This window comes from Oryza sativa, chromosome 3 (genome assembly GCF_034140825.1).
Source record: "Oryza sativa Japonica Group chromosome 3, ASM3414082v1".
NCBI lineage: Eukaryota > Viridiplantae > Streptophyta > Magnoliopsida > Poales > Poaceae > Oryza > Oryza sativa.
In genome coordinates, this window is record NC_089037.1 from 35,341,603 (window position 1) to 35,355,656 (window position 14,054).

The 14,054-nt window shown below is 43.9% G+C and overlaps 1 protein-coding gene and 1 non-coding gene across 2 annotated transcripts; one reads left to right on the forward strand and one right to left on the reverse strand.

Moving 5' to 3' along the window:
* The first annotated feature begins 9,732 nt into the window (after positions 1 to 9,732).
* LOC4334583 (Epoxide hydrolase) lies at positions 9,733 to 13,930 on the forward strand. The gene is made up of 4 exons (NM_001418944.1): positions 9,733 to 10,841; positions 11,320 to 11,553; positions 11,665 to 11,991; positions 13,411 to 13,930. The coding sequence occupies exons 1-4, from the start codon at positions 9,858 to 9,860 to the stop codon at positions 13,699 to 13,701; spliced, it is 1,836 nt and encodes a 611-aa protein (NP_001405873.1). The 5' UTR covers positions 9,733 to 9,857; the 3' UTR covers positions 13,702 to 13,930.
* A 51-nt stretch (positions 13,931 to 13,981) lies between these two features.
* On the reverse strand, positions 13,982 to 14,054 carry TRNAE-CUC (transfer RNA glutamic acid (anticodon CUC)). The gene has a single exon. It is a non-coding gene; the product is annotated as a tRNA-Glu (tRNA).

Genomic DNA, 14,054 nt, shown 5'->3' on the forward strand with positions numbered 1-14,054 from the left:
TATGGTTAAATCAAATAAGATCGGCTGAAACTCCGATACTACCCTAATCGGCAACCAGAGGACAGGCTAGAGATTGATATTCTAAGCACGACTTAATAGATCAAACTCAACTGATGCAGCATTAAGTATGAAAAGAAGAACAATATCTAGACAATCAAACCGCTGGGTGTTTCATAAAGTGGTAGATATCTTATATAATCTAGGACAATGTCGCTATTTAACCTAATTGGTTGCCTTCTATTAACAGATGTTAGCCGATTGTAGGTTAGATGACGATATTACCAAAGATTATGTAGGATATATGATAACTTGACGAATTATATAGACAAGATTAGAGTGTTATAAAGATGGAAGCACTAATCTCGAGAACGCAAGTCGTCATAACAAGTATTACCTCTTGTTGAAGATCGAAACCGATGCAGCTCAACCCGAAAGCAAGAACTCGTCGAAACAAAACTAAAGCAAAAATGTGGCGATGCACCGAAATTATATTGAACGTGTGTGTTCTAAAATTACATAGGGCTCGGGGTCTATTTATACTCGAGAATTACAAGATATGTCCATACCGGACACGACCACTATCTCTAAAAAACTCTAAGATACCATAAGTCTTTGCGGCAGACTTTTGCCCAAACATATCTCTAAGGAAGTTATATAAAACATCCAAATTAATAGATACAATTGCCTTCTCAGGACTTTATCCATGTGCGGCAATCATCTTGAAGCACCTCAATTCAACCCAATGTCATACATCAAATTATACTGTCAGAATCGGCCGCATCGGCTCACCTAGTCCGACTCAGACCCAGCCGATTCTAATCGTAGCCAATCTGGACTTCAGCCGATTCTTGCTCTGTTCTCGGATCAATCTCCGCCTTCGACTCCACCTTGATCTAATCTCCTTTTCCGATGCTGATATTACCAAATTTGGTCGTTAACAGTAGTTAGAGGAGAAATCGCGAGACGAATATTTTGAGCCTAATTAGTCCATAATTAGCCATAAGTGCTATAGTAACCCATATGTGCTAATGACGGATTAATTAGGCTCAAAAGATTCGTCTCGTGGTTTCCAGACAAGTTATGAAATTAGTTTTTTCTTTCGTGTACGAAAACTCCTTTCGACATCCGGTCAAACGTCCGACGTGACACCCAAAAATTTCCTTTTCACGAACTAAACAGACCCTTATTAGCTAAATTTTAATTTTTTTAGTCCTAAATTTAAATTTAAGTTGATTTTAAAGTTTTTTTTTATTGTAGTTTATTTTTAACCTTTGCTTTTAGTATATTGGAGGAAAAAACGAAATAGCATATTTAAAAATAAAAAATAAAATTCTTACATACATGTTCTAACAATCTAATGGTTCTTGTCCGCTAATGGTTGTCGTGCCGGTTCTTGTTTGTGGTCAGATACGAGGTTCTGGATGAAGCTAGGTGGAAACCCCAAAATTTTAGAGATTAAAAGGTTTGAGTATTAACCGTGATATGCATATGAGAACAAAGGAAACATATAAGATTTTTTAAATAATTTGAATCCAGTAGAAAAAAATCCCTATGATTTACTTTGAAACAAAGGATCGAGACACTATAATTCCTTTAAAAATTATATGGAATTATATGTTTCATAGAAATTTTGAACGATTCCTATTGTCAGCTAAAACGCTAAAATTTTTTCCTTCGTGTATAGCTTTTTCTTCTAAAAATCTTGTGTTTTTTCTATGCTCCAACCAACTGTTTCATGTGAGATTTTCATTTCCGTACGTGTTTTCAAAAATCCCGCTGCCCAAACTTAGCATTAGCTAGAAAATGTAATCCTGGAAAAGCAAACTATCAAGAGGGAGCAAGTTATCAGTGCAGTGAGTTAGTGTACGATCCATCTCTAAGAATATATGAGCAAAATAACATCTTGGATCAAATTCATCAAACCAAATCTGAGTCGATATCTTGGGAAACAGGGTGCTGGATGAAGAAATTCGCAGCTTGACACTTTCGTTCTTCTTCTGAAGGAGCTGTTTTTTCACTGGACAAATGTGTTGAAGTCTGCACGAGACAGGAAAACAAAACCAGAAGAGTACCATTCGACGAGAGGAAAGGTACATCTTGTTTGGCCTTCGGTTGTGCGTATAAAACAAATCTAACCCATGTCATGAACAACTTTTCGGAAAGATAACGCTCGGGGGACCTTGAAGATGAAGCTGACCCCCCTAGTGGCCTAGTATTTTTTCTTTAACAAGTGAAGGACAAAAGATAGCATCTTCTAAGAAAGAGATAATATAGAGCAATTTGATTTGAACTCAAAGGAGTGCATCTCATAATTAAGAGATTAAATAGATCAATTTGATTGTTTGACGACAAAGAGAACATTGCTTTGGACCGGAAGGAGAGCACCCCCATAATGATAAAACACTAAAACAGGGAAATGCGTGTACAGTCTCATCTTTTTTTTAAAAAAAATATAAATACATATGTCAGGGTTATGGATACCACCTACCTAATAGTAGTTAACTAAATCTCGGCAGGACTCACCACATACCATGTCCTATACGGAAACTGACTTCGGATATGGAGGGAGTTCCGAATAAGGAAAGACAACCAGAGTTCTACATGAAAACGACAAGGACTACTCGGATTGTATCCATATTGTTTTCCCTAGTTCTACTTGGACAAGAGGACACCTATGGATATAAATACAAGACCCCCTAGGAGGAGAGGGGAGGACACACACGACCACACAATCAACACCCACCACAATCAACAGATAACAGGGACAATACACACCCATCACAATCAACATACACGGAACATAGATCAACATACAAGCCAACATACGCCAAGACAAGACGCCGGATATCGACTTCAGGGATAAGCACGGCTAGTCCCCTACGGTGTCTCCGGATACTGTCAAGAGAGACGAAAGCGTTATCTCTGATCTCGCCGGGCACGAACTCGAGGAGGAAGACTACCCTGTTGTCGACTACGAGTCAGACCTTCAGACCACCATGTCGACAACAGTTAGATAGGCTACCCCAAATATTGTACTGGTGTGATTATGGTGAATAAGAGCAATACCGGCTTCGGCCAACAAGATATAGGGTTATTACCTGACAATTGAGGGGCCCGAACCTGTATAAAAATCCCCGTCTTTGTCACTTTTACCTTAGTCTCGCGTATACCCTAGTACCAACGATCCCCATACTATGCAAATACCGGAATCGCGACATCAAACATCGATAGTGGCGCGCCAGGTAGGGGACTTTGGTGCTCTAGGATTTCGACGAGATGAGTTCAAAAGATAGATTCTTCGACAACAAGATACTCGACGACTTCGCTGTGGGAAGATCTAACCTGACCGGAGTATGTCCCCCGACAAGATCGGAATCATCGTCATCAACAATTTGATCTACCGAGATCATCCAACATCAACGCCGCGGAGAATCAACTGCCAAGACCTCCGCCTACGACATCAGCTGGTATGGCTGCTGCGCAAGCACCGGCTGACCGAGTCCAGATCCAACACGCCACCATGTCCAAGCCGAGCACAATGCAACGCCGCACCGCCGGGATTCATCCGAGTACCAGTGCACTTGTGCTATCACGTGTTTTGCCCGGAGATGGTCAACAAAGCATATTGGCCTAGACATGTCACGTGCACAAACACACACGTGTAAGCATATGACAGGTCGGCATGTTTTTCAGGACCAACAAAGTAATCACGTCCAACTCTACTACATGCTTGTCGACTGTAGCAGGCATAAACAAAGGTAATTATGAGATTGATTTTTTAAATTGATCTACTAATTTCGTAGATACATCCGGTATGTATATACAAAGGTACGTAATATTTTATACGTAATTTATCGTATCTATTCAGATCATACAGCATTGTCAGATCTATAATTTATTATGTTTACCTAGAGCATATTTTTTATACAATATCTATTGCGCGAATGTTTCCGACGTAAAACCGACTACGGTCTAACGCTGGGGGCTCGCTCTGTTCTCTTCTGTATAAATCATGCTTGTTTACGGTTTACATAATGCCTGATATTTACATCTGCTTGTTATATCCTGATAATACTAGAAGATCCATGCAGTTTTTTGATTACATACTCGATATTCTCTGCTATATATCTTGCCTTCTAGAAAATATTTTTCAGGAACAATTAAGCACTCGATTAGGTCGTGGTCGAGTACACCGCATTATCGAGAACGATCTCGACAAATGCAGAGTCGTCGCGCCGAACCTACCAACGAAGACCGACGACCTATCTCATAGCACCGGCCGTGGCTGGACTACTCGAGAAAAGGTTGTTAACGGATAATTCCTCGCGAACGCCGTCGGCTTGATCACCCGACATGATTGTGAACGGACATCCGGATATGCTACAAGTTGGGTGTGTGAGTCATGCTGGCCACATGAGACGCACATGTAATAAACCAACTCTAGCACCTCCATTGGTGTGCGAGAGATAATTCTACACGTTCGCTGGTCCTCGAACCAGTGCGTAGCAATCTCTCGCACCGCAACCTCCATTGGTGTCCGAGAGATAATTCTACTCGCTCGCTGGTTCTCGAACTAGTACGTAGCAATCTCTCGCACCGCAAACTTCCATTGGTGTTTGAGAGATGATTCTACTCACTCGCTGGTTCCCGAACCAGTACGTAGCAATCTCTCGCACTGCAACACCTCTATTGGTGTCCGAGAGATAATTCTACACGTTCACTGGTCCTCGAACCAGTGCGTAGAAATCTCTCGCACCGCAACCTCCATTGGTGTTCGAGAGATAATTCTGCTCGCTCGCTGGTTCTTGAACCAGTACGTAGCAATCTCTCGCACCACAGCTTCCATTGGTGTTCGAGAGATAATTCTACTCGCTCGCTGGTTCCCGAACCAGTACGTAGCAATCTCTCGCACCACAGCTTCCATTGGTGTTTGAGAGATAATTCTGCTCGCTCGCTGGTTCTCGAACTAGTACGTAGCAATCTCTCGCACCGCAGCACCTCTATTGGTGTCCGAGAGATAATCCTACACGTTCGCTGGTCCTCGAACCAGTACGTAGCAATCTCTCACACCGCAGCACCTCTATTGGTGTCCGAGAGATAATTCTACACGTTCACTGGTCCTCGAACTAGTACGTAGCAATCTCTCGCACCGCAACACCTCTATTGGTGTCCGAGAGATAATTCTACACATTCGTTGATCCTCGAACCAGTGCGTAGCAATCTCTCGCACCGCGACCTCCATTGGTGTCCGAGAGATAATTCTACTCGCTCGTTGGTTCCCGAACCAGTACGTAGCAATCTCTCGCACCGCAGCTTCCATTGGTGTTCGAGAGATAATTCTGCTCGCTCGCTGGTTCCCGAACTAGTACGTAGCAATCTCTCGCACTGCAGCTTCCATTGGTGTTCGAGAGATAATTCTGCTCGCTCGCTGGTTCCCGAACCAGTACGTAGCAATCTCTCGCTCCGTAACTCCCATTGGCGTTTGAGAGATAATTCAACTCGCTGGTTCCCGAACCATTCGACAGCAGCAATCTCTCACACCGCGACTTCCATTGGCGTTCGAGAGATAATTCTATTCGCTCACTGGTTCTCAAACCAGTAAATCATAGCAATCTCTCGCGCCTTAACTTCAGATGGTCAAGGTACGATTACGACTGGTCTTTGACCGGCAGCAGAGTAGCGGTCCTAGCACCACGATTTCAGATGACTTTAGACGGTTGAGGTACGACTATGACTGGTCTTCGACCAGCAGAGTAGCGGTCCTTGCACTACGACTTCAGACGACTTCAAATGATCGAGAGACACCTACTCACTAGTTCTCAACCAGTCAATCGTAGCGATCTCTCGTACAATTACTTCTAGTGGTCGAGTTTAGACTACACCAGGTTCTCGACCAGCGGTGTAGCGATTCTCCCACTACCCTTACTTCTAGTGGTCGGGTTTAGACTACACCAGGTCCTCGACCAGCGGTGTAGCGATTCTCCCACTATTTCCACTTCAAGTGGTTGAGTTACGACTACTACCTAGTCCCCGACCAGAGGTATAGCGATTCTCCCATTACCTCTACTCCAACAAAGTTGATATCAGGTACACAAGATCGCCAAGTGTTTTACCCAGAGATCCCTTACCACGATGACACCTAGCGTTGAAACCTATCCTACTGTCCCTTGACGCCGTCTTGACAAGGCCTCCGAGGAACCTAAGGAAACTTCGGCTGGGGACGCCCAGAGCCGATAAGGCCTTGTCGGATCCTGTAGAGATAAAAGACCATATAAGATCTGATCGTGTAAGAGTTCTCGCCGTGCGTATTAACTAAGCCGTGTAATCGGAAATTGAGTTTTCCAACTTCACGGCTGGGGGCTAGGATTAGTGCTTGTTCAACCGAAGCAGGTCAAAGGTCCAAGAGCCTTATCATCCGAGAACGATTCTCCGACGACAAGGCTGGGGGCTAGGGGGAGTGTATGACTCTACAAACTGACTGATCGGAGTCGGTAAGAGAGAAGACGCTCATATACAAAACACTGGTCTGTACATTCAATTCACTAGTCTGTCATATTATAACATGTCACCCTTTGAGCATTCGCTCGGGGGCTATTTCTATCTAATATTCTTTTCTGAGTATTGATTTTAGGAAAATTCTATTCGACATTATCGAAGACTCCATGTCTCTATGGTTCCACACCAAGATCGACTAAGGCGAGTACGACAAATGTTGACAAGGCTCCGTCGCAGACTCTACGCCTTCTCGATCACTCGAGAATGGTTTGGTGGATCTCGACAAGGAATACGGAATGAAGAGATGGTGTACCCGCCGAGATAAAATTTCTTGACTTCAATCCAAATTCTCGATTACGGCAAGACGTGAGACTTAGTTGTATGCTCTGTACTTTCTTGGTTGACGTCAGAGATTGACTCAGACAAACCCTTTAGGTGCCCGCACGAGGCTGATAAAGGAAGTCTAACGTTATCTCTGAACTCACCGAGAACGGTCACTTGAGCTCGATAACAGTTACTCCATGGTCTGCGGTCGAGAATATGAATTCGTTCATTTGCATTGAAGTCGGGGGCTACTGTCAGGGTTATGGATACCACATACCTAATAGTAGTTAACTAAATCTCGGCAGGACCCACCACATACCATGTCCTATACGGAAACTGACTTCGGATATGGAGGGAGTTCCGAATAAGGAAAGACAACCAGAGTTCTACATGGAAACGACAAGGACTACTCGGATTATATCCATATTGGTTTCCCTAGTTCTACTTGGACAAGAGGACACCTATGGATATAAATACAAGACCCCCTAGGAGGAGAGGGGAGGACACGCACGACCACACAATCAACACCCACCACAATCAACAGACAACAGGGACAATACACACCCATCACAATCAACATACACGGAACATAGATCAACATACAAGCCAACATACGCCAAGACAAGACGCCGGATATCGACTTCAGGGATAAGCACAGCTAGTCCCCTACGGTGTCTCCGGATACTGTCAGGAGAGAAGAAAGCGTTATCTCTGATCTCGCCGGGCACGAACTCGAGGAGGAAGACTACCCTGTTGTCGACTACGAGTCAGACCTTCAGACCACCATGTCGACAACAGTTAGATAGACTACCCCAAATATTGTACTGGTGTGATTATGGTGAATAAGAGCAATACCGGCTTCGGCCAACAGGATGTAGGGTTATTACCTGACAATTGAGGGGCCCGAACCTGTATAAAAATCCCCATCTCCGTCTCTTTTACCTTAGTCTCGTGTATACCCTAGTACCAACGATCCCCATACCATGCAAATACCGGAATCGCGACATCAAACGTCGACAATATATGCTTATCACCCAACACTACATACGCTCAAACTTAGACATTTTCTATTAATAAATCTTGAGATAGTTGAAAATATATCCTATTTACCAAAACATGCTATCTTAGTTTTAAAATAGATGAGACGTTGCCTTTTTTTAATATGATGTTTGATTATTCGTCTTATTTAAAAAAATTAAGTGTTCCGTATATCGATCACCACATAAAATAGGGGTATCAAGATCAAGGAGAACAAATAACTTCCCATTATTGAAGGAACTACAAGGTTGTACTCACTCGCACGATTATGGGTTGCTCATATCGACATCATTTCAAACCATCCTATTTTTAAAAAAGTTGTTAAATGTACGCAAACATTTAGTTTTTTTTATTAAACTTTGATAAATACATAAGAAATCTTGCTAAAACCTAGCAATATTATTAAATTACTAAAATTTTGACAATCTTGTAGTAATTTTGACTAAAATTACTACAATGTGAACAATCTCTATGCCCAAGCACATTGCATCCTATTGAGAAAAAAAGGCCTCTCAACGTTACACGCTGATCATTTTCCCTTTTGTTTCTTTTTTGGTGATCAAATTTGGATTACGAAAGTATCACTTATTTCTTTTTGACTTAGTGCGAGTATGTGTTGTATGATCTCGGACTAACACGTAGGAAAAACGTGTACACATTACTTATGTCGACGTTTGATGTCGCGATTCCGGTATTTGAATAGTACGGGGATCGTTGGTACTAGGATATATGCGAGACTTAGATAAAAGAGATGAAAACGAGGATTTTTATACAGGTTCGGGCCCCTGAATTGTCAGGTAATAACCCTACATCCTGTTGGCCGAAGCCGTCATTGCTCTTATTCACCATAATCACACCAGTACAATATTTGGGATAGCCTATCTAACTGTTGTCGACATGGCGATCTGAAGGTTTGACTCGTAGTCGACAACAGGGTAGTCTTCCTCCTCGAATCCGCATCCGGCAAGATCAGAGACAACGCTATATCTCTCCTGACAGTAGCCATAGGCACCGTAGGGGATCAGCCATGCCTATCTCTGAAGTCGATATCCGGCGTCTTGTCTTGATGTATGTTGGCTTGTATGTTGATCTTGTGTCTTGATCTATTGTTCTGTCTCCCCCTTCCTCCTAGGGGGCCTTGTATTTATACCCATAGGTGTCCCCTTGTCCAAGTAGAACTAGGGAAACCAATATGGATACCATCCGAGTAGTCCTTATCGTTTCCATGTATAACTCTATTCATCCTTCCTTATGCGGAACTCCTCCTATATCTGAAGGTTGTTTCCGTATAAGACATGGTATGTGGTGGGTCTTGTCGAGATTTAGTCAACTATTATTAGATATGTGGTATCCATAACCCTGACAACTTACGATCAATCTATTAGTATATTGTTTTGACTTAGTGCGAGTATAGTATATGTTGTATGATCTCGGACCGACACGTAGAAAAAACGTATACACATTACTTACGATCAATCTACTAGTATATTAAAGAAACTAATAATGTACTATATATAGATATAGTGTGAGTATATAATTTAAAAGTTAATAATGTACTTCCTCCATTCTAAAATATAATAACTTTTAGTATTTTTAATTTGTCCTAAAATATAACAACTTCTCCACTAACATTTTTTTCTTAACCAATCACAACCCTCCACCATTTAATTTCCCCACCTACCTTCACTTTTCAACCAATCCCAATCTTTCACCATTTAATTATTCATACTTTCTTAATAGCCGTGTCAACTCTAAATCTTCTTATATTCTGGACGGATGGAGTACTGTATTCTTTTTTTAAAAAAAAAAGTTAAGCATGTGATTTGCTTCTTTCAATTCGAGGTTTGAAGCTCCTTTTCCCTGAAGAGGTGTTGCATTGCTTCTTTCAATCCTGTCTCGATTCGAGTTCGACCAAATCCACACAGGCCAAAGCCAAACCCTGTCCCTCCCTCCCTACCCTCCACTCCGATCTCCTCCTCCTCCGCCGCTGCAGCTCAGCCATGCCGCCGGTGGATCCCCACTCGTACACCGACGGCGACCACCCGGTCACCGCCAAGGCCGCCCTCGCCTTCTACCTCGACTTCGCCGCCTCCACCATCCACGCCTCCGCGCTGCTCACCCTCTCCGCCCCGCACTCCGGCGACCTCCTCCTCGACACCCGCGCCCTCGCCGTCCACTCCGCCTCCACCGCCTCCGGCCCGCCCTCCCCCATCCCCTTCTCCCTCGCCGACGCCGCCGACCCCGTCCTCGGCTCCGCCCTCACGCTCACCCTGCCCCCCGACACCACCTCCTTCCTCCTCACCTTCTCCACCTCCCCCTCCGCCTCCGCGCTGCAGTGGCTCTCGCCGCCGCAGACCGCCTCCTCGCTCCCCTTCGTCTTCTCCCAGTGCCAGTCCATCCACGCCCGCTCCGTCTTCCCCTGCCACGACACCCCCGCCGCGCGCATCACCTTCGACCTCCTCCTCAACGTCCCCACCCAGCTCTCCGCGGTCGCCGCCGCGCGCCACGTCTCCCGCCGCGACCCCCTGCCCTCCGACCACCGGGGCGCCTGCGACGACGCGCTGTGGTGCGCGCCGGGCCGCATCGTGGAGGAGTTCCAGATGGAGCAGTCCGTGCCGCCCTACCTCTTCGCGTTCGCCGCAGGCGGGATCGGGTTCAGGGACCTCGGCCCGAGGACGCGGGTGTATGCCGAGGGAGGGGACAAGGTTCTCGACGAGGCGGCGAGGGAGTTCGCCGGCGTCGAGGAGATGGTCAAGGTTGGGGAGTCGCTGTTTGGGCCGTATGAGTGGGAGAGGTTTGATCTGCTGGTGTTGCCGCCCAGTTTCCCCTACGGTGGCATGGAGAACCCTAGAATGGTGTTCCTCACGCCCACGGTGATCAAGGGGGACGCTGCTGGGGCGCAAGTGGTGGCGCATGAGCTCGCGCACAGCTGGACTGGCAACCTGATCACTAACAAGACCAATGAAGATTTCTGGCTAAATGAGGTGAAGTGATGAACCCTCCATTTGTTCTAGTTGTCGTCTAGATGTGCTTTTAGGTACTTAGATGATTGTTAAAGCCGGTGAAATTTGAAATTGTGTCTATGTACTTTGCATTCACATGCCAATTTAACAATAGGGTAGAACAAATGATTTGGAACGAACTCTGTCACTACTACCTGTTAACCTGTGCATAAACCCTGGGGGTACACTTTGCATGGTCAAAGGTCTCAAGGATTAGTATAAAACATCAATTAGAAAAAAAAAAGGCACCAAGCTACAATGCCAACTATTACTTAGGGTGAATGCCTTAAGCGATATAACTTTCAGTTACATCAGATTACCTCACTTGCAATTTCATTCAGCTAAAAGTGTTTTATAATAGTTTGACATCCTCTTTGTCCCAACTGTTAGAAATGAGGCACACGCGTTCAACTAAAACTCTCTTGCTGTCATGTAACCATACTATTGTTTTCGCGCACAGGGTTTCACAACATATGCGGAGCGGAGGATTGTTGAGGTGGTGCAAGGGGAGGAGCGGGCAGCCTTAAACATGGGAATTGGATGGCGGGGTTTGAACAGAATGATGGAGAGGTTTAAAGATAACATGGAGTATACTAAGCTGAAGCCAAAGATGGCAGGGATTGACCCTGATGATGTGTACTCAGAAGTTCCCTATGAGAAAGGCTTCCAATTCCTTTGGCGCATTGAGCGTCAGGTGAGTGCAAAATTGCGACTATTTGTTTCAACTGTTTTGCAACGTTCTTTAATCAAAATCAATGAGTTTTTCATGACTTGTCGTGATGTTTCATTCTTTTTCCCCTGTTAGATTGGTCGACCTGCATTTGATGAATTCCTGAAGAATTACATATCCACATTTAAGTTCAAGTCGATAGACACAGAGACATTCCTTGAATTCCTGAAAACCAATGTACCTGGAATAGAAAACCAAATTGACCTTCAACTGTGGATCGAGGGGACTGGTATCCCTCCGGATGCCATGGAACCAGAGTCAGCTATTTATAAAAAGATTTGCTCCCTAGCTGCAGAGTTTAAGTCTGGAAAACTTCCAAGTGAAGATGAGGTAGCAGACTGGAGTGGACAGGAATGGGAACTTTACTTGGAAAACTTACCCACAGATGTTGAAGCTTCACAGGTATGAATTCTCGTCTATTCTCAGTTCTCACACTTCTTTTTCATACCTCCAGTCTATAATTGTTGATTTGTTCCATGTTCGTATAAGCTTACTGCATATTTTTACTTACCCACTGTTTAGTTCTGGTTTTGTGGTTTCTAGATCAGCTAAGCTGAAACTGAAATTGGTTGCCTGTCATGTAGACTTATACATTGAATTTTCTCTGTTCCCTTTGATGGTTTAGTTCAGCACCAGTGATTTGTAGGTTGCAATTTGCTATTTCACCCAATCACAAATCTCAAGCATAGCAGAATGTTGCATCACCCGTGCTGATCAGTTTAGATGGTTGGGTTTTCTGCTTCCATGTGTTTGTAAAATAAGGACTATCCTTACATTCTGCTGTGATTTTGTCTTTATATTATTATTATACTATTACATATATGGATCAGGCCAATAGTATTAAGCAATACTTCTACGGACATATAATCCATGTTTAATTTACCAGTCTTTATATGATCTTAGTTCTGTTGCATGAAGTTTGGTTAGGTGCATCTGGCCTGAGACCAATGATGGTGTATCCATTGTCAAATTATGAATTCCCCTACATGTCATAGTCATGCTTTTTAAGAAATGCTGGCCACAAAAAAAAATTAAATCTGGAGACTTTTGTTTACCGAGGAAAGTGGACCCTGAATCAGATGTAAATTACACTGTACAAAGTGGCAAAAGTGTGCAGTCATAATCTTAAGTGCATTATGCTTCACTCATGAACGATACTAGAACCAGGTTCTGCTTATTAGTTGGATTTGAAATGGATTGAATGGATTTATCGCATAGTCAATCAGTCTCTAGCTCAAACATCACTTGTTCGGAGGGGGACATTATATGGACATGGTGGACACTTTTTGCCATCATAGAAGGGTGGGGCAGACTAGCAGTAGTTTGGACATTCTCCTATCTGCAGGTACAGATCAGTATTGCATTTACAGCCCTAGTACATTTCAGTGTACTTTGCAACCCAATATTTCAGTGTTCATATGATAACCATGGGCCTTGTCAGAAGAGATGGTGACATACATGAAAATCATCTTTGGACTCAATAATCAGTTAATCACTAATTAGTAACACATCGCTGCTTTTCCTGATTGAGCATCTACAATGAAAGATGGGCTATCATTTGTGGCTGTCATCTTTGGAGTACAAATGAAAGTTGAAAGCTGTCTACTGACTATAAGATGTTGAAAGGAAATCTGTAGCTATTTATGCTTGGGAGTTGTTCAGGGCTATTAGCCGATCATTTGTAGTTTTCAATCAACACTGTTGGTGGTCAGTATTTGCCATTTTTGTTATTACATGGTATACTGTGGGAGCTTGGTGTGTAACACATTTGTATGTCTTTAACTTAACTGCTTCCATGGCCATTCATTGTTCCTTATACAGGTCACTGCTCTCGATGAGCGGTACAAGCTATCAGAAAGCTGTGACTACGAGGTCAAAGTCGCGTTTCTCCAGCTTGCAATTCCCACCGGCTGCAGATGCTACTTCAACGAGGTTGAGAAATGCTTGAAGCAAGTGGGGAGGATGAAGTACCTTCGCCCGCTCTACAGCTCGCTGGCTCGATGCTCCGGGGAGGAGAAGATGCTTGCCCATAGGATCTTCTCAGAGGCGCATGAATTCTATCATCCCATCGCTCGTAGCGTCGCAGAGAGCATCCTCTCGAAGCATGGCTAAGCCGAAACCTATCCTTTTATATATCCTATATATTGCTGAACCTAAAGTAGGAAGAACATTTGATGTTTATCGACTTGTTGCTCACTAGTAGTTTCATAAATTATCGCTCTCTGGAGTAACCCTGGGAAAAACTGGGAGCTCAAAACTGTGTCCTGACGGTATACAATTGTGAATTGTGACTGCGCATCAAAATTTCCTGGTCCTATGAGTTGTTGTGCCTTCCCAATGCAATTTTCTGTGTACATCTATGTGTAAAAATGAAAGTGCTAGGAAAAAAAACTTCCGTTGCCGGGACTCGAACCCGGGTCTCTCGGGTGAGAGCCGAGTATCCCAACCAGCTAGACTACAACGGA